The sequence below is a fragment of the Astyanax mexicanus genome, chromosome 9 (genome assembly GCF_023375975.1).
Source record: "Astyanax mexicanus isolate ESR-SI-001 chromosome 9, AstMex3_surface, whole genome shotgun sequence".
Taxonomy (NCBI): Eukaryota; Metazoa; Chordata; class Actinopteri; order Characiformes; family Acestrorhamphidae; genus Astyanax; species Astyanax mexicanus.
The window spans coordinates 13286904-13312206 of NC_064416.1; the positions used below are offsets into that span (position 1 = coordinate 13286904).

General features: G+C 35.7%; 3 protein-coding genes across 3 annotated transcripts; all 3 read right to left on the reverse strand.

Annotated features, from left to right (window-relative positions):
* Window positions 1-579: 579 nt before the first annotated feature.
* On the reverse strand, window positions 580-8018 carry LOC103041742 (cytochrome b-245 light chain). The gene is made up of 6 exons (XM_015604487.3): window positions 7839-8018; window positions 6295-6364; window positions 4979-5053; window positions 4069-4152; window positions 3786-3867; window positions 580-2232 (listed from the first exon to the last, which is right to left on the reverse strand). The coding sequence occupies exons 1-6, from the start codon at window positions 7894-7896 to the stop codon at window positions 2041-2043; spliced, it is 561 nt and encodes a 186-aa protein (XP_015459973.2). The 5' UTR covers window positions 7897-8018; the 3' UTR covers window positions 580-2040.
* A 1045-nt stretch (window positions 8019-9063) lies between these two features.
* Window positions 9064-18102, reverse strand: mvda (mevalonate (diphospho) decarboxylase a). The gene is made up of 10 exons (XM_007244029.4): window positions 17909-18102; window positions 14997-15067; window positions 14730-14844; window positions 14454-14597; window positions 13736-13935; window positions 12933-13007; window positions 11909-12127; window positions 10201-10316; window positions 9641-9749; window positions 9064-9470 (listed from the first exon to the last, which is right to left on the reverse strand). The coding sequence occupies exons 1-10, from the start codon at window positions 17991-17993 to the stop codon at window positions 9390-9392; spliced, it is 1215 nt and encodes a 404-aa protein (XP_007244091.3). The 5' UTR covers window positions 17994-18102; the 3' UTR covers window positions 9064-9389.
* A 1723-nt stretch (window positions 18103-19825) lies between these two features.
* pdcd5 (programmed cell death 5) lies at window positions 19826-24493 on the reverse strand. The gene is made up of 6 exons (XM_015604452.3): window positions 24292-24493; window positions 21331-21371; window positions 21155-21216; window positions 20933-21024; window positions 20398-20469; window positions 19826-20293 (listed from the first exon to the last, which is right to left on the reverse strand). The coding sequence occupies exons 1-6, from the start codon at window positions 24355-24357 to the stop codon at window positions 20246-20248; spliced, it is 381 nt and encodes a 126-aa protein (XP_015459938.1). The 5' UTR covers window positions 24358-24493; the 3' UTR covers window positions 19826-20245.
* Between the last annotated feature and the right edge of the window lie 810 nt (window positions 24494-25303).

Here is a 25303-nt window from a genome sequence, read left to right on the forward strand (position 1 = left end):
ATGGAACGAAAAGGTGTGGCCATGCTCTTGCCAAACACACGGCGTCTTGAGGAATAACCTCCTTACTGTTCACTCATACAAACAGCACATTCCTAAGAGAAGGTCATCTGCTGTAGGTAACAAAAGATTAATTGTTTTCCATCACGAAAGAAGCGACCATGTCTTTTGTTGTTTTAACGCAGAAGGTCAGAGAATCACACAACTTCCCTTTTGTTAAATATGTCTGAAACGTGTATTTCACCATCATGGTTTACTGCCTGCTGTGTCTGTCACGTACTACTCTGCTGTAAGAATAGGAACGAAGGATTTCCCCATGTTTGGCAACCAAGAGGGCGAAAGAAAATTCAGAAAAAGCAGAACTTAAGCTTAAAAACCAAGAAGTGGTACACTGCTCACAACTGTAAATTAGTTTAATAAAGTAATAAAGACAGCAAGACTGTACAATTACTTAGTTGACATATAAATCATATATTGGTATAAGAATGGTCTTAAATGAATAATAACATTGTGTGCCCAAATAAATATATATATATATATAAAATAAAATATAAATTGCAATAATTCACAATCAACAAGCTCTTATATTTCATTTCCTGAGTTTATTAGTAGAGTATAAAAGCATGAATATACACAGTACATTATGAGGTCAATATTCATTATTATTAAACACAGTAACTGTTTAAAGCTTTAAGAAAATGCCACCAGATTGTTTTAATCTTACATCAGGTTCTCAGAATACGACTTACTCTCAACTATCTGTGGTTGTCTTTGGTGGTTTTCTGCACATGCAGATGTAAAGTTTGTTCTCTGTAACTGGAAAGACACCACATATTAGGCCTGTCACAATAATTACGTTAGCGATTTATCATACAATGTATGAGCTTAAAATGAAAATTTTCACAGTACAGAGATCCTATTAATGAAAGTATAATTTTGTTTCATTTTATTTGTTTATTTAGATTTATTTTATTCTAATCCCAATGTCTAAATACACTTTATAATTAAAATGTAATTAAAGAAAATGACATTTATGCTATTATTATTAAATTTGTGGCTAAATAGCATTGGTCTAAATTACACTATTATTGTGTATTGCCGTTATTTCTGGGACGATATATTGTCCAAACAAGTTATTGTGGCAGGCCTACTACATATAATTTGTAGAAAATAATAAGCAATACAAACATAAACGCGACTGACCAATGATCACAAAGCTGTAAAATGGGTTTTTGCCTTCATTTCACCTGTCTTAACCAGTTAACCATGCCCAGAGATGTGCTAATTCATGGCAGGACAATTTTGAAACTTGATAAATATATATACATTTTTTACAGTGCAAAGACAGACTTTGTAAGCTCAGACAATGCAGGCAGTGTATGTAGGAAGACTGACTACCTGTGATACATTTTGCAAGCATCATTATATAAAACACACTGTAACAAGGTAAAAAAAAGAAATCTGAAAAAACACAGATTTAAAGAAAACACTTTCATCTAAATTGGAATCGAGTTACAGGAATACTTTGATCTTTTTGTGTTGATTTCACTCATACCTTTTTTCTTTTTGACCTAAATTTTGTTGAGAATTACATCATAAATTGACCAATAGAAATGTTTGGAATAAAATATTTCCTATTAAATATTATAAAGGGTTTTTCCTTTTTCTGTAAAAATGTTTTTTATATATATTTAACACATCCAATTGCTAAAATATGTTTTTTAGTCTTAGTGAAAGAACAAAAAAGCCACTGACTCAAACACACTAATAATAGAAGCCATGGGCAGGTGCTGAAGCATGTTGAGTTAATGTTGTTTCAGTTCTTTCTTAAGTACACAGAAACGCGCCAAAATAATCTTTCACAACTGACTCACCACACTCCACTCCACCACACAGATTCAGATAGATAGATTCAGACTAAGCTGAAATACTTGATCAGAGTAAACAGACTAAACCTGTATCTATGCTATTTTATCACCTCCATACAGCAGTCTGTCAGTATTAAAGTCCTTGCAATGGAGAAATACAGCAGATCATCACGTATTACTCATTGGCAGTCACGGGTAGGGGGTTAACGTAGGCTGCAGACTCCAGGTCTTCTGCTCTCTTTCTGCGCATTTCTGCGGGTGGGCGTGGCGGTGGGTTCTGAGGGGGGTGCTTGATGCTCTGTGTTACCGATTTGGCTGGCTCTGACTTGGGCATGATTGGCTGCCAGTGCTCCCCGTGGATAGCAGCCTGTGTAGAAGTGGTAAAAGGAGATTTTAGAGAAGTGTCAGGTTGTAGTTCCTCATAAAACCCATTTGTGTTCTGTACACAATCAACACCAGGAGAACCACAGATGTTGCAATCCAGAAACTAAGAGTGCTTGACCTGCCCTGAAACTGGAGATTATCACAGAGTTTGAGAAACGGCTGCTTGTTGTATTGCTAACAAATAGGACAAATTAATTGTTACTATAGACACAGCAGTGCTGCTGGAGGTTTTAAACACTGCGGTCACAGGACCCTCCCAACAGGACACTGCCCACAGTAACCTGCAAACAGGATGCTGTTGGCTGGATATTTCTGATTGGTATGTTATTCGCAGTCCAGCAGTGACCCTGAGGTGTTTAAAAACTCCAGCAGCACTGCTGTGTTTGATAAACTTATACCACACTAAATATTCTCCATCATTAAGGATAATCTGCTGCTACCTGGTAAAAAAAAAGTCAGACCAGCATATTTTGACATATTTTTGTGTTTCCTCAACTCAGTTCACTCAAAGGTATATATATTTTTTTACTTCTGAATAGCAAAAATATTTGGTCAACAACATACATTAAGTTCAGCCTCAAAAACTGACCAGTTACTGATGTTTTAAGATTTTTTAGTCTGTGGTTCCTTCCTCTCAAAATGTTAATGTTTTTTTCCCTTCTGCAGGTTATACCTCCTCCTATCATATAGGATTGGGTGCTTCTATTACCAAATTCCTGACAGTGGAGGGTCCATGTTGTATTGATCGGATTCAAATGTATACTCCTGTCTCTAACAATGATCACAGTTAGACAGTTGCACCACCCGAGATTAAAAAGTGTGTTTTAAAGCAGTGCAATATACAATTCTCAAGCTCTGGAGTGGCCCTACGGTCTAACTGCTGTTTGTCAAGTGTGAGAGCATGAATTCAAATCCCAGTGAAAGCTCAATCACACAGTCTATTGTCCAGTCTTCCAGTCTCATGATATGGGAATAAACAGTAAAAAAACGGGGGAGTAATCACAGACTAAATATTTTATCTATTATTTACTGAATTTTAGCTGTGGCTTATTTACTAACGATGCTAAGGCTCAACTCAATATGTACTGTGGAACAAATTAAGATACAGAAGAAAAAAGGACAAAAGTTTTTGTGTTACTAAAGTTGAGTTAACTAAACAAAAATATGCTCTGTAATCTAGTACTGTGTAATTCTGTAATGGTTTCTGTAATAGTATGAGAGTTTGCTAAGTTATTTTATTTAAACAACTGCAATATATAGTGTTACATGGAATAATAACCCTTGTATTGTGATATGTATTATACTGCCAAGTTCTTTCCAATAAACAGGCCTAACCGAGATATATAACACTTTAAAGATGTGTGTGTGTGTGTTTGTGTAAAAGAATATTCCTGATTTCAGTTTCCTTATTTCACAACTAACTGTATTTAATTACTTTACTTTACCTAAGAAGTGCACATGATTCCCTGACCCTGTAGCAGGATATAACAGATCAACAGCAAAACAAATGGATGAAAAAACATTATTAACACTTACAGACAGGTAGATGAGGCTGGCCATGCCCAGACAAACACATCCTAAAACTGTAGCAAGCATGAAGCCTCCTGGGACGCAAAGCCTGTAGGTTAAAAATATTAAAACAGGGTGTAATTTAATAAAGAACAGGGGGTTTTGAGGACAGAGCAGTTATGTAACACTGTAAAAACACAAAGCAATACACAGAAAAGCATAGAGTAACCTGTCTGTCTGCTTCAACAATGAGATGTGCTGAGAGACAAAGGTAAAATATGCAGAATGGAGATAAAGCAGAGGTACTCACGCTGCATGCAGGAACGCCCTCACGTAGTAATTGCTAGTCAGGGGTCCGAATGCCTTCACACACACAGTGAAGCAGTACTGACCACTGAAACACAACAACAACAAAACAACATCACACAACAATGAAATATGAATAACCAGGATCTTCATACAGCAGGTGTTCACTTCTAAACTATTTTCTACTTTCTATATAGTTTCTATATATGGTATGTATTTAGTCCATGTCATTTCTGTCCAATAAAAAAAATCTGCTCCTTTTTATTCTATTTTTACTTGTTTTACCCATTGTTTAAATCTTGTGGCGGCTTTGTGTTACGTGCATATTATTCTGAATGAATAGACCAATAGAAATGCTCTAAATTTACTAAAAAATAAACTGTTTTTATACATTGAATACGTCCATGTGTTGATATGATAACTATTAATAAATAATAATAATAAATGCTCATAAGGAGAGCTCTGGGAATTTTTAATGAATTGTATTATTATCTCTATATATGTGTCTCTATGTCGTTTATTCTTTCATTTATTTATTTATTTATTTAATGGGTGTGATAATACTTTTTAGTCCCATATTGGGGAAATTCTGTTTGTCAGCAGAAAAGAGACAGAAAGGCACACAAAAGAAGAAAGACGTTACAAAGTTAGTATTATGATATAAACATTGTAAATAACAAAGTATCACATATTTTATATTAATTCTATACATTTGATCTTTTTTATCATATTGTTTCATGTGATCAGACACTCATCAAAGCATTGCACTACTACTGTGTATGTGACGAACAACCTTTTATTAGGTTTTCTGTAAAATGCATTTATAAATAACTGATTCTGTTTTGGGCTCAGAATAGAATCCGTTTCCTGAAGGCAGTCTAGCAGAAAGAGCTGAGTGTGAAGACATTACTCACGTTCTCTCATAATTGGTGCCTTTAGCCCTCTTGCTCCTGGGGTACTCAAGCAAACACACAAACACACCTGCAGCTCTGCGCTAGTCAAGGGTAACAAACTATGCGGAAGAGCAACCGCTAACTTTTCACTTACACAGCTACACACACACTCATACATCTGGAACTAATGTTTTTTAATAAAATTACATGAAATGTGTAAAATGAAGTATATGCTGGTACTGTATGAACCTGTATGAAGTATGAAGCTATGCAGATGTTAAAAATCTATTTAAGGAAGCATCCAAAACTGAAGATGATTCAGTTCGATTCAATTAGTTATAAAAACGTGGCTCAATTTATGAAGGAAAACAGAAACAAGAGACTGTAACCAGAGAATCACAATACAGTCTTATGCAAGTGTCTGGGCAGCCAGATTAAATACGTTGAGGATTTTCTGTATTTAAATAAGTCAAGTCTTCCAAGAAGTTACAATACTGTTATATTTGCCTCTCATATGTTAATACCTAAAAACAAATCGTTGCTGTCCAATGAAAAACAAGTAATTAAATTTTTGTGGATTTTTAGTTTACTGCATGATTTGTACACTGTGTCAAAATTTCTTGGTAATTTGATCAATTTAAATGGTCCAAAATGACCTAAAATAAACTTTTACATTGTTCCATTGAAAGTTAAGTAGGTTTTATCTCTCTCCTGTAAAGTTGCCATTTTGGAGATACTTGTTTTTCATTAGACAGTGAAGAAATACAAATGATAGATTTTGTATATTCATTTTGTTTATCTATTTATTCTTAAAAAAAACATTTGTCATTTGAACAGGGGTGCCCAAATGTTTGCTTTATATTAAATATACATTGTCTGACTGACAATATGATGTAGTCTTGCTGATCTCAAGATGTTTGCAATGTAAAAACGACTACATTAAATACATTTTAAATCCTAAGACAACACATGAGTTCAGTCTAACAAATAAATATATTTACTCTCTACTGTTTGTGCTTGTTTAGAACAAGTTCAATACAATTCAGTAATTATTTATACAAATACTAATTACAATAGAATATCACTTCAAAATATTTGAAGAAGTATTAAACAGCATTATTAGAAAGAGTAAAGTGTTTGCAGTCCTACAGAGAGGCCTATTTTTGCACTGTAACATTCTAGATTAATATAGAAACAAAGAAGGAAGGATCAGATAAGGAAACTGAACAGATGGAGCACATTTTAGGACTCATATGATCCACAAGTGGGAGTAGATCTAGATGACAGACAACTGGTCAACATTAAATCAGTCCACAGTCACTCATATTAAAGGATACATCCCAAAAGCAGCGTACTCCCAGCCCTTTAACTGTCCAGCAACTCCGACGATTCCTCCAGTTAGATAAACTGAAACAGGGAAGTAGTTTAAAAAAAGATTTCATGAATCACTCCTGAATTTCCTCATCAGCTCAGCACACCAGATTTTACTTTAACCTGATCTGCGGCTTCTTATGTCAAAAAGCCATAATATACACTGTTACTCACAGTCATAAAAATATACAGTGATTTTAGTAACTTTTAGGCCGGTCATGAAAATAATTTTTGGACAATATATTGTCCCAGAAATAAATATTGCAATCAATACATTGCAATGCATTATTGTCTTTTTAACTCCATTACATTTTAATGACTAAAGAACTGGTCTGGTATTGCATGATTGGCTAAAATTCTGTTTACTGTTATATATATGTGAACAAACATACAAATAAACACAATAGAGGATATCACGGTCAAATATTATTGTGAAAATGTGACAAAAATTGTGACATTTATTGTATGATACGCCGATAATGTAATTATCGTGACAGACCTAATACCTTCAGATTTGTACCTCTATTTTTGCCATTACATTTTACAAATTTCAAGTTGTAGTTATGTAAATATGTAAAAGATTAAACTATTGATTTTAGTAGACTCAGTATTGTGTATGCATTTTTGTCTTTTTTAAAATCCTGCACATAATGTGAATCTGTTTTTATACTGTGTCAAAATGTAATGATAGTATTGTACACATTTGTACTAACTATCTATGTACAGTTTTGGGAAAAAAATTAAGAGAACACTTAACTAAGATGAATTTCTTTGATTTTACAAAATTGAAAACCTCTAGAATATAATCAAGAGAAAGATGGATGATCACAAGCCATCAAACCAAACTGAACTAGTTGAATTTTTGCACCAGGAGTAAAGGCATAAAGTTATCCAAAAGCAGTGTGTAAGACTGGTGGAGGAGAACATGGCAAAATGCATGAAAACTGTGATTAGAAACCAAGGTTATTCCACCAATGGTTGATTTGTGAACTTTTAAAACTTCATGAATATGATCATGTTTTCTTTGCATTATTTGATGTCTGAAAGCTCTGCATCTTTTTGTTTCAGTCATTTCTCATTTTCTGCAAATAAATGCTCTTAATGACTATTTTTATTCGGAATTTAGGAGAAATGTTGTCAGTAGCCTATAGAATAAAACAACAATAAAAAAATAACAAACATATACTTATAAATAGCTAAATCAGGGAAACTGATTCTGAAACTGAAGTGGTCTGTTATATATATATATATATATATATATATATATATATATATATATATATATATATATATTGTGTGAAAGCATGTCTGACTTCCACTGACTGTTTTTTTTTTCCTGTTTTTAAACTTGTATTGCTAGTTTGTATACACCGGGCTGTTAAGTGACATCACCAACCTGTGTATATATCCTCATAATTACAGTCATATATATACATGTATCTTTTTTCTGCTGAGCCCCTCGCTTTATACTGCTGTTATGAGAAGTGTTCCAGAGTTGTGAGATACTCACTGAGTCCAGAAGCCAGGGCTTGTTCATTAGCCCACATCGCCCACTCAATCTTCCCCATCTTCTCCGGGTCTGGTAATAAGAGCTCACAGGGTCTGTGGAGGAGCTGCTGCTACTGCTGATGATGATTTACTGACACTTTTAATACAATCACTCTAACTTTATACAGCGAACAAAGGTGAGAGGAGCCACACCGCGCAAACCCCGCCCACTGACCGCGTCATTTCCTCTAGTTCAGGACGCTTTCAACAGGCGTGACTGTATTCAGCCTGTAGAGCAGTTTTAACCTAAATATAACAACACACCCCATAACTCATATCTATAACAGTGCAATTACCATAAATACACCATGTGATACACAGGAATCCAGCAAGAAAAACATGGAAAAAAAGAAAAGTAAAATCTGTCAGAAGATTAGAACTAGTAAAGTGAATAACACTGATTACCTGGTTTTGAATATACCTGTCAAATAAGTGTTTTTAAAATGTATAATTGTAACTAATTAATTACTTAAAACTTAAGATTAATTAACTTTCTTTTTTACATTTGGTTCTTGCATTGTTTATATTGTTTATACCCTGCTGATTTTTTTATGGCAGTAAATTATATATATACTTAGTATATATATATTATATATATATATATATATACACACCCACCCACCCTGTGATATACTGGAATCCAGCAAAACGGGAACACATGGAAATAAATTAAATAAAAAAAGAAAAGAAAAAGTAAAAAGAAAAAAAATAGAAAGAAAAGAAAATCAGTCAGAATAACACAGACTATCTGGTTCCAAACATACCTGTCAAATAAGTGTTTTTTTTTAAATGTATACATGTGAACAATACATGTGATTTTTTGTTTAATTTCCTTTAACATTTACATTATACTTATACAATTATATGTACGTTTAGTACTTAAATTATATATTTGTACCCTGTTGTACTTGTAATGTCACTGGCAAATTTACTAGAGACTAGACACATAACTTTATAACTAATTTAAACAGTGTCACTTATTAAAATATGTACTGTATTTTAGTTAGTTATTATTATGTTTTGCTATATTTTGGTTTACTGTGTGTCGGATCATATATGTACATATATCTGCACTACTTTGCATTTCGGAAAATGTTGTTTTTGTTGTTTTAAATAAATAAATAAAGAAATAGCAAAGAAGAAAGAAAGCACTGGCCACAAAAAAGTTATAAAATAATACAGACTCATGGCATCAACAGCTGTGTATATTTTAAGAACATTACCAAACAAATTTCAAAAAGCTAGAAAAATACACTCAAACAATCTACACAAAATTACATACATACAAACATTATGTAAATAGACATTATTGCATTTTAAATTATACAAAAGCTGAACAAATCAAGTTCATCAATAGTTTCTTAATTCTTATCCTATTAATCAAAAATCTTACAATAATAAAAAAAAAAAACTAAAAGTCTTGTTCTGTTTTTAAATAGATTTTGACTGAAGTATTTCATCTTGAACTTAAAGTTTCTTTTTCCTTTAGGCCAGTTATGATTCCTGTTAATACTCAGGTGCTCTTCATGGGAAGTCCATCTGGGCCTAACAGATGAAGGTTTGGTTCCTCCACCACACACGGACCCGGTCCAACCTGTAAAAAAAAACAACAAAAAAAAACACACACATTACTGTGAATGATGATTCCTAATCTTTCTGCAAGTTAATGATTACACAGGATTTAGCCCATTCCTTGAACACTTGTTTACTGTTCTGGAAATTAGCACAGTTTCCTTAAATCTGAGGCAAGTCTGAGTCACGTACCTGAGTGCTGATGACGTAGCTGATGCCCTTCGGAACAGGCTCCATCCCAATGGCTCTCTTCAGTTCTTCAGACAACGAGGCAGAGTCCACAGAGAGGCCTTTTACAAACCTGGAGACAACAACCTCATTTAATGCATGCAACTGCATGATGTACAACATATACATGTATTTATGTATTTCAGCAACATTTACTGAGTGAAGTTGAGGTGAATATAACTGATTATCTTTAAGCAGCAAGTAAACAGGCAGTTCTTCCAGTTGATGTGTTGGACGTTAAGCATAGATTAGTAGCTAGATTAGTGGGTCAGAACATCTCCAGAACATCAGGCATGCTGGTATGCAGTAGTCAGTACCAGGACAACCTGTTAACCAGTTTATTAATTAACCTGCTGCTACAAGACACCATCAAAGGTCTTGTAGAACCCATGTCTTAATGTTTTAGAGCTGTTTTGATGGCAAAAGTGGATGCTACACTATATTAAGCAAATGGTACTAATTTTATGGCTGATCAATGTTTAAATCTGATTATATTCTGCATCAGTCTGAAATGAAAAGCTTACTCTCCACCGTTGGTTTCTGGAGGGAAGAAATGACGAACAGCCTGGACGAATTCAGGCACATGCTCTTGCAAAGTGTAGATCACAGCATTAGGACCTGCATCAAAAGTATATGCCACCTGGAAAATATAGATTTGCTTTTATTAGGAATATTCACTATTTAACAGAATTAGTCTCCTTGCTAAAGACATGCATTGTATATAAATGTCATGTGTTTCTATACACAAGTGACACAGCGGCTGTGTCAACTTTACTGGAAATATTTTAGAATAAATATTATAATGATCTTAAAAAAACAGGGCTTTGCAACAATTAAAATGCAATTAGGCAAACAAATATATTTTTTGGAGAAAATACATTATCAAGACTTTTTTTTGTTCAGTGATATTAAGGGTGTTGAACTTCCTATACAGTAATTCTGATACACAGATGGGGCCCTCTAGTGTTCATCAGATGAATTATAACCACATAGAATACAGTATGATACTGGGTCCAATACGTTACAACACATTCATGATCTACAAGCCCAGCAAGCATTTGGTCACTAAATCAATGTCACAACTGAGTTCCTGTACAGGAGGATTCCAATGCCAACATTTCACTGGTTGGCCACAGAATGGAAAATATATTGGATTCTTTGGTGCGACACACTCAGTTAACAGTAAACTTTGAGCATAAAAGCATCTGCACTGCCCTGCTTTCAGAAGAATTCTGTTACAAATGTGCCCCTATGTTTCACACATTAAAGGTATTTGGTATTAAATCATGCATATTACATATATCTCTACAGAAAAGGGACAGGGGTGTCTCAGTTATTGATAACAGGCCTCTGGATCAAATATCCAGATTTTACATTTTGTGACTACTGGGCCCCAGTGAGTTGGATTGTTGGATTCTCTTAGTGCTGCTATAGAAGAAACACTTTTTTGGTTCCATAAAGACAACTGTAAGAGCTGTGAGAGTGTAAATATCCTTTACTTAATGTAAATATATTTTTAAAGGTTATTCACACTCACACACTACAATGTTGGGAAGGTATGCCTGATGATATTGAAATTATATCGATATCGACAAATTATTTTATTTTATTTTTTAATCATTGGCATTTGGCCAATAATTCTAACAGATACTTCCTGACATATGTATTGTATGCAGGAAAAACAACAAAGAGATGCTGGCTGTAGTACTGAAATTGGCAGACACTGGTCGCACTATTTTAAAATCCATTGATTTAAAATAACTCATTTTTTATTATTTTTTATTTGTTTAATAACTCTATTGTTTTATTTAACCTGTTACTGCCTAGTCTATGTAAGGACCAGTTACCTAAATACATATAAAACCAGAAATTGATTCTTTACATGTTACTGTTTGTATTCCTTTGGTTAAAAAAATTAAATGTAAGGCAGATAACTGTTTATTTCTAAAGCTATACTGGGTTGTCTAGTCTCTGTAAGTTTTGCATTGACAGATACAGTATATACATGTGTAATATCGGCATTGGCCCAAAAATCCCACATCAGCCCATATCTAATTTTAGGTTTCTAATGGAACTGTAAAAATGTTTTTTTTTTTATTGCATCGTCTACTGTAGCACCTTTATTTTTTACAAAGTTAGAAGTCCATAGAAATATCTATATATGCCACATCCTACAAGACCTGAGATAGTCGTAAGACTATGTTATGGTAAAAACCTGTCGGCTACACTCACTCTGGTCTCCTGGTAATGCTGGTTGTAGCGATGGACCAGGCTGATGACTCTTCGTGAAATGTCGTTAAGGTAGAATATGGGAGGGTAGGTATCCAGACAGGTAGCATGAAACTGGTTACTGTCCTTCATGGTCAGCTCCGCAAAAGTTGCAAAGTCACGTTTCTGGATGGCACTGATCATCTCCTCCATACGGCCAGGAACCACACTGTCTGCACGGTGCTACAGGGGAAGGGTGCAAAACATTATACTAACTGTTCTGTGTTTGGCGGGGTAGTGTATGCACATTTTGATGTATGTCTTGAGTCAAAATTGGCAGGACACCCTTTTGTTTCAGAAAAAAAAAATGGAGCAGGGTTCATACACTTTTTAACCAATACATTTCTATTATTTTTTTCATGACTTTTCCATGTCTTCATGGCACATTTCCATGCCTATACGATTATCATTGCCAATAAAACCAAAAATCAACCAAAACTATAATCAAAATTGATAAAATATAATAGGTCTAAAATTAATCTGATAAAAATAATGACACAATATTTATTAATAAAATGTGTGTCAGATCCTGAGAGCTCCATTTTGTAGGCTTAAATTAATGAATTAACTCGGAGCTCAAAATAGATTTTCTCCATTGATAAACTGATGCACAAAGATGTGTAGGCCAAACTTTCATGACTTTTCCAAAACTTTCTGGGCATTTTTATTTTTCCCAAACTTGGCCTGGAAATTGCCATTTTTAAATTTCATGACTTTTCCAGGTTTTTCATGACCATACGAACCCTGATGGAGGCTTTCAAGATTGTGACCGTGTTCTGGACTAAGCCTAAAAGATAGGCGCCCTCTTACTTACTGGGCTATTCAGATAGGTAATTTCCCTTTTTCATTTTCAATACATTTCTGAAATAAAAAGGGTGTCCTTTCTGTGCGTACAAGACAAATTCATAAATTAATTAACTTATTATATAAAATAGATTTTGATGCTAATATGCACAGTATGCTTACACAAACACAAACAGAAGCAAACCTTCAACAGTTGGCTTGTCTTAACACTCGTCTGCATGCCAGAGGTACTTCCAACAGGCTTCCGCTCTGCACTGACCTGAAATCATACAAGAACCAATCATTTCATTTCACACAATATCTCAAATGTATCAGATATGCCTTTGTAAAGAGTAATAAAATGCATTGATTAATCAGGTTTCTTTTGTTTTGCAATGGCCTAGTTATCACTATCCTCTAATTCTACTAGAACTGCAATTCCACAGATCTAAATATACAGTATCTGCACTCAGTGATAGGACTGGCACTCTGTTGATGGAGTATTCCTGACTTAAGCTGTGTAATCTCTGCACCTAGTGACATTCCAAATTTAAAGAAACTAGTGAGATGAATAAATAGATAAAGAACTGTATTATTTAAGCAGTAAGTCAGAGAGGATGGCTGTGAAATACTCAGAGGTGGTGACAGACATTGGGCATCTGGAAAGTGTAAGGGATCACAGAAATACATATTTTTTATAAATTGGTGTTGAATATGTTTTCTGATCCCTGACATATAGTTTTATGACAATTATATGACATACTTTTTATTTTAAACATATCTTATTTAGTATATTAACAGCCAAGGAGACAAATAGTTTACAAACTAAACCTTTTCTAGTTATTTTGGTTGAGAAAATATTTAAAATTTAACCATGTCAAGAAAATAAAAAATAAAATGTAACAAAAAAATAAATAAAACAGGCAGTTAAGAATGTAAGTGTGAAATACTATATGAGATGCATAAAGATGCGGGTATGGTTATGATAAGAGATACTCCAGTACTCACCACCAGGACCAGCACTCTGAGCTCTGGCCAGTGACTCTCAGCTGCGACTTGTTCAGCCAGGCTGTCTTTCCCATCCTCTCTTTCACCCATCTTCCACTGGACAAAGCCCCCATACATACTCCTACAGGCACTGCCTGAACCCTGCCGCGCCACCCCCGACAGCTCCCCCTCAACCCCAAACAAACGGGACAGGGAGTACACTGGCAGACAGGGGACAGAGCGCAGACAGACTTACAAGCTTTATGCACATATTGATACTTATAATACACATTATACCACAGTTAGTTCTGACCCTGCAATGTGATTGGCTAAGAGGCGTTCTATGAGTGCCATTATCAGCCAGTAATGCACTGTAACCAAAGCTCTTCATGTATTACTCTGCCACATACAGGTAACCCAGCAATGATCCAGCGCTTACAAACCAAACAGCGCAGCTGCAAACAGAGCAGCAAAGGAACTACTTTAACTCATGGAGTGTTTATAAACAAACAGATCGTATTGTTTCGTCCTCTTTAACTCTTTCAATATTTCAATAAGGAACTGTGGTATAATCACAATAATACACTCAAGGTTTGTGCTATAATGTGTAATATTGGCACTGCTGTGCTGATCTATGACCGCAGCACATCAGTGCCAATATTACACAGTATAGCACAAACCTCAAATGTATTATTGCTTAATTGTATCTACAGTGAATTGCACTGTCTAAAAGACTTACCCAGGCAGGCATAACCAGCTGCAGAGGACGCCAGACCAGCTGCTGTTGGGAAGTTGTTGACTGAGCAGATGTGAACCCGGTGAGACAAACTGATGTCATTACTGGGATCATCGTCACTCCGCCTTTTCCGAGCTAATCTACGGACTTGACATGAAGAAAAGAGAGGAAAGAACAGCACTTCATCACTTATATATGCTTATAAACACATTATGTTCATGGGCACCCCTTCTGACGTAAGTATTCTGATGGAAGATAAGGTGATCAATAGAAACCTACTTTCTCTAAGGCAGGACTGCAGCCTGGGCTGGTTTATATCTTCTTCTTTTCCATTCAACCAGATGCGGTCCTCCTGAAAGCTCCTGCTGCATGCCACTGTTGTGGTTGTTTTGAGCTGATGGACAAAAAATAATTAATACAACAACATATAAGGGGGAAAAAAGCAATCAGGCAACATCACTGCATATCATAGAACGTCCTTAAACCCTCACACTGCTGCAGATCTTTCACTGAAGCTCCCTTAAGTATATATGAAGCTGATCTTACCTGGTCTTGGTGCAGAGTGACACTGAGTGAGGAGTTTATAGGCAGAATGAGCTCTTCATCACGTTTACCCCCTACAGAAATTAAGGTATTCAAATCAATAAAATGACAAGGGTGCCCAAATGTGCCAATAATTTTGTTTAAAGAATTATTGCAGATTTTCTGTAAATCCTATAAACTTCTTTTCACTTCTCAAACATCGTTTTCATCTGCTGTATGATATATTAACTGAAATTGCTGATCCGAACAACCAATGATTTAATAAGGAAAATCATGAAAATCAGAAGTGCCCGAACTTTTTCATACCAGTCTATTTAACTCTTGACAAGCCTCAGCTGTTAACTGAAAGTCATTTCATGTGACTACCTCCTAAAGCTGACTGAGAAAATGGCAAGATGTGCAAATCTGACATCTAAGCAGAGGTGCTACTTTAAATGATCTAAAATATAAAACATATTCTGGTTTGTTTAAAACTTTTTGTTGACAAAATAATTCAATATGTTATGCTTCATATTCGATGACGTTAGTATTAATATACAATCAGAAAATCCTAAAATCAGGCGGAATGCTTGGTCACTTTCTTTTAAGTTTTGTATTTGTAATTAAATCAGAGAAGTACATTTAAAAATCCTGAATAATACATCTACACATATAATTAAAATCCTGCTAAATATAAAGATATAGATCAGAACCGTTCATTTTGCTGCAAAAAATTAGAAAAGCTAGAATATTTATGTTTTCCAATGTTCTTATTGAGAAAACTTTTGAAAAAATGTAGCTAAATATTTTTCTAGTAACTAGAAGAATTACAGCGAGTAAAAAGCGAATTACAGGGTAGATATAAAATGTATAGATGTTACTTTTGGTTTTAACTGTAATGTACACTGCTCAAAAAAATAAAGGGAACACTCAAATAACACATCCTAGATCTAAATGAATGAAATATTCTCATTGAATACTTTGTTCTGTACAAAGTTGAATGTGCTGACAACAAAATCACACAAAAATCATCAATGGAAATCAAATTTATTAACCAATGGAGGCCTGGATTTGGAGCCACACACAAAATTAAAGTGAAAAAACACACTACAGGCTGATCCAACTTTAATGTAATGTCCTTAAAACAAGTCAAAATGAGGCTCAGTATTGTGTGTGGCCTCCACGTGCCTGTATGACCTCCCTACAACGCCTGGGCATACTCCTGATGAGGTGGCGGATGGTCTCCTGAGGGATCTCCTCCCAGACCTGGACTAAAGCATCCGCCAACTCCTGGACAGTCTGTGGTGCAACGTGACGTTGGTGGATGGAGCGAGACATGATGTCCCAGATGTGCTCAATCGGATTCAGGTCTGGGGAACGGGCGGGCCAGTCCATAGCTTCAATGCCTTCATCTTGCAGGAACTGCTGACACACTCCAGCCACATGAGGTCTAGCATTGTCCTGCATTAGGAGGAACCCAGGGCCAACCGCACCAGCATATGGTCTCACAAGGGGTCTGAGGATCTCATCTCGGTACCTAATGGCAGTCAGGCTACCTCTGGTGAGCACATGGAGGACTGTGCGGCCCTCCAAAGAAATGCCACCCCACACCATTACTGACCCACTGCCAAACCGGTCATGCTGAAGGATGTTGCAGGCTGCAGACCGCTCTCCACGGCGTCTCCAGACTCTGTCACGTCTGTCATGTGCTCAGTGTGAACCTGCTTTCATCTGTGAAGAGCACAAGGCGCCAGTGGCGAATTTGCCAATCCTGGTGTTCTCTGACAAATGCCAAGCGTCCTGCACGGTGTTGGGCTGTGAGCACAACCCCCATCTGTGGACGTCGGGCCCTCATACCATCCTCATGGAGTCGGTTTCTAACCGTTTGTGCAGACACATGCACATTTGTGGCCTGCTGGAGGTCATTTTGCAGGGCTCCGGCAGTGCTCCTCCTGTTCCTTCTTGCACAAAGGCGGAGGTAGCGGTCTTGCTGCTGGGTTGTTGTCCTCCTACGGCCTCCTCCACGTCTCCTGGTGTACTGGCCTGTCTCCTGGTAGCGCCTCCAGCCTCTAGACACTACGCTGACAGACACAGCAAACCTTCTTGCCAAAGCTCGCATTGATGTGCCATCCTGGATGAGCTTCACTACCTGAGCCACTTTTGTGGGTTGTAGAGTCCGTCTCATGCTACCACGAGTGTGAAAGCACCACCAACATTCAAAACTGACCAAAACATCAGCCAGACAGCATAGGTTCTGAGAAGTGGTCTGTGGTCCCCACCTGCAGAACCACTCCTTTATTGAGTGTGTCTTGCTAATTGACAATAATTTCCACCTGTTGTCTATTCCATTTGCACAACAGCAGGTGAAATTGATTGTCAATCAGTGTTGCTTCCTAAGTGGACAATTTAATTTCACAGAAGTTTGATTTACTTGGAGTCATATTGTGTTATTTGAGTGTTCCCTTCATTTTTTTGAGCAGTGTATTTACTTACAACATTAATTTAAATCTGCACAAATTAAAAATTGGTAAAATTGGCAAATCTTTCTTTTATGTAAACAAATTTAATTGTTTATTAAGTTTATTAACTGCCTTAGCAACAAAAAAGCTGTTTCCACTATAAAGTACATGGAGGAATTAAATTTGCTGGTTAATGAATGAGATCTGTTGTCAGTGTACATGCTTTGTTTAGCTTGTAAAACATTTGTGCTTGCTTGTTTTAATTGTCATGGAAGTCCTTGTATAATGTTTTTGAAAATTAATAAATAATCAATCTTTAAATAATGAGAAACCACTGAATTTAAAGTGTCTACACTTTCACTAGTACTATCAATGAAGAAAAGTGTAAATCTGTAGTTGACTGTGTAGGATGACCCACAGCTATAGCAGATTAAACAGTGTAAACACTGCAGAAGTGGATCAGAACTCAGTACTTACAATATTTAATAACAGCGATGTTAACTGGAGCTGTGCAGGTGATGACGGTGAGTCTCTGGCTGCTGCTGCTGCTGTTCTCCGGCATGTTTATCTCGGGCTGCTTTATGAAACAAAAAACTGATGCTTCAGAATAACTCTAGTCCCGCAGATTCTCTCCAGCACAAATAATCACACGCTGGACTGGAGGAAGCCATAGTGTGACAACAGCGCCACGGATTGGTTAGTGTAAAACCACGAGGCTCCACTGTCCACCAATCAACGAGCTTTTTGTGCGGCCTGGCAAAACATTGACCAATCGCTGAAGTCGGACCATCTTCACACCAGAGCCCGCCCCCTTTACACTGACAGTCTGCGCAGGCGCAAATGAAACGACTGGAAGGTCATAAATGACGGATTGTGAATTAATTAAATAATAAAAAACATACATTTTTATTTTATATATGACATTATTTATAAATTAATTAATTGTCAAGAATTACTCAACTAAGTATTTAAAAATATAACTTTAAGAAATCAAGGTCAGTTCATCTGAAAAAGTTTAAGAACTTTGAATGCATCCTCAAATGCAGTCGCAAAAAAACATAAAAAAAAAATGGTATAAACTTTTGACTGGTACTGTATATAATATTTCTATTTAATAGATATTAAATTATAGAAATATTAAATTTATATATTAATAGATAGATACAACCTTTCACTTGTGTACTAATTTATGATTAATGTTAAAAATGTATGTCTTTTTACAAGTCTCTATTTTTTTGACTTAATATTATCTTACGCATGAGAACTTTAATCCTTACCTGTACAGTTAATAGCAGTATGTGAACTGCTGATCATAAAGTGGACTGCTTGGGAAAAACTACACTTATTTAATTTTTGTGAGGTGTTATCTTGTTAGAGGTAGAACACTTGCCAGTGTATTTATATACAACCCACAGTAGACAGTGCAGTGGCTGCTAATGAATATGACCATCTGCGACTGGCTAGAATTTTGTGTAAAAAGGACTTGTGCAGAAATCACATGCACATTATATTTAGCTTCCATGTGACAAGGGACAAAAAGTCAAGGGACACAATACTCATTCCTGTCCAATGACATGTGGCTTGTCTATATACTACACACAACAGGTCAAACTTTTACCACGAGCCTAAGTTACTACTTTAATATATTAATTTAATAAATGAATATGGTTTCAAACCAACACCCTGTTAAAATGTGTAACTACACTGCCTGGTCAAAAAAGGTCCCACACTCTAATATTTGGTCAGACCACCTTTAGCTTTGATCGCAGCACACATTTACTGGCATTGTTTCGATAAGCTTCTGCAATGTCCCAAGATTTATTTCAATCCAGGGTTGCATTAATTTTTCACCAAGATCTTTCAGCATTGATGATGGTAGAGTCTGACCACTGCACAAAGCCTTCTTCAGCACATCCCAAAGATTCTCAATGAGGTTAAGATCTGGACTCTGTGGTGAACTCTCTCAATCCATATGTTAAAATGATGATCTCACGCTCCCTGAATCACTCTTTCACAATTCCAGCCCCATGAATCCTGACATTGTCATAAAATGGTCTTGGAATATGGCCATGCCATCAGGGAAAAAAAAAATCTATTGATGGAATAACCTGGTCTATATTCAGTATATTCAGGTAGTCAGCTGACCTCATTCTTTCAGCACATACTGTTGCTGAACCCAGACCTGACCAACTGCAGCAACACCAGATCATGTACCTAGTTAAATCCAGGTGGCGACTTTTTTATGCCCAGGCAGTGTATTTATTGCTATAGTTTTGCACAGGTGAGGATTGCACTGCTGGTAGGAAGTATGAAAACAACAATAACGTTTTTGGTTTGTTTGTGATTACAGGTCATTTACATACAAGAAATACACAATTCTAAGCACCACAGCCATACGTATATCGTGCCAGCTGTATTTAAGGCTTTTTATTATGTAAACAGTTGAACATACATGTCAGAAAGGGGGGAGGGACTACAAAGTCAGAGAGATATGACAATGAGGCCTGTTTCATTATGGTGCTAATTAAATCTATCTAAAGCAGTCTCTAGTGAAATGTTACTGCAGCAATTCTGTTACTGCAGTTAGACCTGTATGAAAAAAAAATCCAGCGAACCATAGTGAAAAATGAGATAACACAAACAACATGGGTGAGCTCATGGGTTCCTGTGTTCCCAAAGGTCTAGAGTCTCTATCGCAGGATGCTCTCCTTAGACAGCACCTTTGGTTGGCCACGTTGACGCATTCTGGTTGTTTTCTTGAAAACCAGACTCTCCCATCCACGTCTTTCCAGCAGACTTTTTCAGCCAAGCATTTTAATCATCGTCTTCTTCATCAGAGTCCATCACTCGCCTTCTGTTAAACTGGAAGAGAAGCAAAAGGTTCAGTGAAAACAAGAACACTGAAGTTCATCTACCATGATTTAATAGGCGTAAACCTTTAAATGCATTATTATATAAACCGTTACCTTGACAGTAGTCTTCTTCTCTGTCTGTTGACTGACTTTTTCAAGGATCTCTATCAAACCGTTTTCTGTGATCTGAGAAATGAGAAAAGAGAACCTTTATATCTTATGTGAACATATACAGCCCTAAAACCATCAACCTCTTGTTTTCACATTTACGGTCTTTTTTATCAGCTCTTAAATAGTTCTATAATTACAGACTGTAGTCCATCCGTTTGACAACTCACGGAACAACCAGAGAGAAGGTATGACCTGGGTGGTGGGACATTCTCAGCACTGCACAGTAAGTGGACTCAGTGTTTAAACAAAAAGTCTGACCCGCTTATATCAGCGCAATATACACTAACACAACACCACAAAGCAAGAGTCACTGCAGTGCTGACATCTACCACAAAAATAAAAGTGATAAAGAACTATAGAATTAAAAAGTGCTCCTATTTGGTCAGTGGAGCTGATAGGATGGACAGAGAGCGCAGTAACAAAGAGGTGGTTTAATGAAAGTGTTGATGTTTATACATGTAATACAGATTTTCCTCACCTTTCCCCCAAGCTGGCCAAAACGCGCCATCTGAATCAGGTAGTTTTCCACTGCTTTTGCTTTGTCTGGTTTTACCAGTGCCAGGTTACTCACTGAAAAAAAAGGAAAAAATATCTGCTAATTATTGACCTTCTACTGAGCATGACTAAACAAAACATAAAAAACGCAAGAACATATGTATTCAGACTGTGCAATGATCAAAACAGTAGAAAATTGACTTACGTCTGGCACGGGCTGACTGATCCAGGACTTGAGCCAGTATAGAGTTTCTCATTTCTGTTTCCCTGCAAGAAAAAAAAGAAACAAACTTAATAACGAATGCAAACCTGAGAACCACAGATCATCATCTCAGACTGTTCAGATTGACCAAGACTGCTGTATAACTGGACTGGATATACCTCTGCTTTGCTTCTTGTTGGCCTTGCTGATCACTGGAGTCCTAAAACAGAAAAAAAAAGAGTAAATGTAAAACACTTCAGACAAATGGAGGGTTTCACTAATTACTGATTTGACTACAATACCACAAACCCGCTCCTGCCATGCCTAAAAGCTAGAGCTGGACAATCATTTAATATGATTAAACATAACAAAATATAAATGTTTCAATATTGGGAAATATGATTTTTCTAATATTTCAAAAATACCTTACACCACCGGTCACATTCTGATGCACATTACATGAATTGGCCAGTTAATTTTTCAGATGTTTATAGACATGTGTACAGACATCTGTTGACAGTTTTTCTTTGACATTGAACTGTCCATTAAGATATCATAATTTCTTTAGATTTTTGGCCATATCATCCAGCCCTACAAAAAGCAATGCTTTATTTTATTTCTGTGCAGCATTAGGCAAGTGGTTTTAGTGTTGGCTGATTCTTTTGTCCTCCATGTGGCAATTGTGAAATGTAAAATCCATGCTCTTATTGTTGTATTCTGGGTCTCAACTGTGACATATAGCTTCAGTAGTTGGTACAGCTACTAAAAAATAAAAGGCCAAAGAACACAGGTTGTATCTGTGAAAATAATTACTCCTCTTGATTAAACTACTTTGTCCTTTAGATGCAATGCACTGTTATGTCAGTCAGTAGCACTCTTTGTCAACATGCACCAGATTCCAGGCTGTGCTTGGGAGCAGACCAGTTATATGCCAAATCTAATCATAGCAAGTTCATTATTACATGAGTAAACATCAGATCACATTTAAACTGCTGAGGCCACTAAAAGCTTTTGCTGCTTAATCTTAAAATGCCTGCTGTGTAAAGCACAACGGAGCTTACCGGGTCCATCTGATTCCACACTAAACCCTGAGGGGAAAGCTGACATTCATTTAGGGCAGTGTACAGACTTTTAGTGTGTACAACAACTACATTTGATAAATATTTGTCAACGTAAAATTGTCATATAATGAAATTAAATTAAAACAAAATACAGTATAAAATATTCATTCAGTATTCAGTATTAATTTTAGAATTTTTATATATCCTATATTTAGTATTTAAAAAATCGTGAAAATGTCTAAATGTATACATATCTTGAAGAATGATCATACAAAGAAATAAAGAAAGGAGATTAAAAATAATTATATTATGCATTTAATAATGCATTCCATGTATCCAATACTGAAGTAAAATAAATAATAATGGGCAGATAATCTGCTTCTTGTAGATATCTCATGAAATATGACAACACTGTGCATTTTTCTTTTATATTAAGCAGTAAAAAAGTAAATAAAATAAAATAAATTGACATTGAACACTTGTGCACATTACGATGATGATGCTGTAACGATATAATATGCAGCTCTACTAAAAGGCATTCTTATTTTTGGAAAGCCAAGATCAACCTGTTTTTTGCTTTCCTGGAACAGAGAGGTTTAGGGTCTTAAAACTCTGTCAGCTTAGCAGACCCTAAAATTTGAACCCATAACCCACTGACGAATAAACTACAAAATGTCATGTTTTTGCATATCCTAGCATTAAAAGACAGGGTCAGTCATTCTACAGCATATTTGGAGAATTCAAATTAAGAACCCAACAGTGGCAGCTCTGTGGACCTGGATATAAAACCCACAGTCCCATTAATAACACAATGTGTCTTCTTGCATTTCAAATGTTTAAAAGTGATGTGAATATGTGTACAAACAGTGATGTTTCTTCTACTTTATGATTAGTTATTTCATTTATACATATAGACTAAAAAAAGCTCATTAATCTCAAAAACTGGCAATGGGCCTTAATCAAAGACCTGACAGTGACAGCTTAGCTCGCAGACACAGGAAGGGAACTTCTGATCCCAAAATCCAAAGCTCCATCAACTGATCCAAAACCTCACATATCATAGTTTGCACTTACTCAAAAATAAATAATAACAAGGAAAATACAACTTTAAATCATTTGAAAACTACTAAGATACTAAGGAGCAACTGAGCAGCCTTGTGCTGATCAGGATCACAGAGTGATATTCAGAGAAATATATATATAATTCTTTTAAAAATTAAAATAAGAACAATCAAATAATCAGTTAAGTTATTAATATGTCCAGATTTATGGAGGTCAATTTCCGCCACTTAATAAGGGTCCTTTACTAAGTCACAATTATAAGATGCTAAGTCATTATTATGAGATGTTAGGTCATTATTATGAGATACTGAGTCATAAATGTGAGATACTTAGTCATAATTATGAGATACTGGGTCAAATAGTTCTTGGAGAGATTGTTCACTACAGAACCCTTAAAGAACATAAACTTGACAGCTGAGGAAGCTTAGTAAAACAAGAATCCAAGAAACAAACAAATTAGGTGTGAATAGGTGTGAACAATATTAACCTAATTTGTTTGTTTCGGTTACCAAGCTAGCAGGACAGGTGATTAACTCTGTCCTGCTGCACTGCTTTACACGCCCATTTTTTGAAACTCATGAAGGATTTAACCTGGTAAATCCAGCATTTAAAGCAGAGATACGTCTAAACTGTGCAACAACAGGAGATTCTGGACCTGTACTGTAAATTCTGATTGACAAAAAGTAGATTTAGATTGTTTAACTCTTTCTAAAGGCCATAATGTATCCCATGTGAAGTTAACTAGCCAGCTAGCAAAGTTAGCTAAGCTAGCTTAATAAGCTAACTAGCTACCTCAAATCGCACTGTATAATAAGCCTGCAGTACACATATTATTTTCTAGCTCGCTGTGTAGATTTGTAAAGGGACAGTTTAATATATAATGTGGTATAATGTTATTTAGCGCTAATATAAACCCATAAACCACTATTACAGAGTCACGCCTGGGCCTGCTAACTAACTACAATGTGCGCTTCCATATAAGGTCTGTGCGCTTTGAGCTGCTCAGTCTTTACTTACCCCATGTTTTGCCTGAAGCTCTGCCATTCGCTGCCTTCTAATTGCTTCCAGCTCTTCATCAGCCATTCTCTAAGAGTATAATGACTTTTATTAAAGCAGAAATATATCAGAACTGTCACTCTGTTCTCTGGAGATGCGCTTTCAGTACAGGAGCCAGGCAGTCTGTGCTAATCAACCTAGGAGCAACCGAGCAGCCCGGTGCTGATCAGGATCACAGAGTAAGAGTCAGAGATATCTATAGTTCTTTAAAAAATAAATAAGAACAAAAAAATAACAGTCATTATTTAACAATATCTTCAGATTTATAAAAGTCTATTTCCGCCACTTCACTAAGTCATAATTATGAGATGCTTAATCATTATTATAAGATACTGAGTCATAATTATGAGATGCTTAATCATTATTATAAGATACTGAGTTATAATTATGAGATGCAGAGTCAATATTATGATATACTGAGTCATAATTATGAGATACTGAGTCATATTCATGATATGCTTAGTCATTACTATGAGATGCTAATCATAATTATGAGCTACTGAGTCATAATTATAAGATACTAGATCATAATTATGAGATGCTAAGTCATTATTATAAGATACTAAGTCATAATTATGAGATACTGAGTAATTATTATGAGATACAGGGTCATACTTATGAGATACTAGATCATAATTATGAGATGCTGAGTCATATTCATGATATGCTTGGTCATTACTATGAGATTCTAATCATAATTATGAGCTACTGAGTCATAATAATGAGATGCTAAATCAATATTATGACATACTGAGTCATAATTACGAGATGCTAAGTCATAATTATTAGATACTGAGTCATAATTTTGAGATACTAAGTCAATATTATGAGATATTCAGTTATAATTCAAATACTAAGTCATTATTATTATGAAATTCTAACTCATTATTATGAGATACTGAGCCATAAATGTGAGATACTAAGTCATAATTATGAGATACTAAGTCATTATTATGATTATGAGATAATACCT

Coding starts and splice junctions, on each gene's coding strand:
- LOC103041742 (XM_015604487.3), bottom strand. CDS start 7,896: ATGGGGAAGATTGAGTGGGCGATGTGGGCTAATGAACAAGCCCTGGCT. Junction 5,054..6,294: donor GAGTACGCTGCTTTTGGGAT/GTATCCTTTAAT, acceptor TGACTAGCGCAG/AGCTGCAGGTGTGTTTGTGT. Junction 4,153..4,978: donor GGCACCAATTATGAGAGAAC/GTGAGTAATGTC, acceptor GTTGTGTTTCAG/TGGTCAGTACTGCTTCACTG.
- mvda (XM_007244029.4), bottom strand. CDS start 17,993: ATGCCGGAGAACAGCAGCAGCAGCAGCCAGAGACTCACCGTCATCACC. Junction 15,068..17,908: donor CATCGCTGTTATTAAATATT/GTAAGTACTGAG, acceptor TAATTTCTGTAG/GGGGTAAACGTGATGAAGAG. Junction 14,598..14,729: donor GCAGTCCTGCCTTAGAGAAA/GTAGGTTTCTAT, acceptor CTTCATGTCAAG/TCCGTAGATTAGCTCGGAAA.
- pdcd5 (XM_015604452.3), bottom strand. CDS start 24,357: ATGGCTGATGAAGAGCTGGAAGCAATTAGAAGGCAGCGAATGGCAGAG. Junction 21,372..24,291: donor AGCTTCAGGCAAAACATGGG/GTAAGTAAAGAC, acceptor TTTCTGTTTTAG/GACTCCAGTGATCAGCAAGG. Junction 21,217..21,330: donor CAACAAGAAGCAAAGCAGAG/GTATATCCAGTC, acceptor TTTTTCTTGCAG/GGAAACAGAAATGAGAAACT.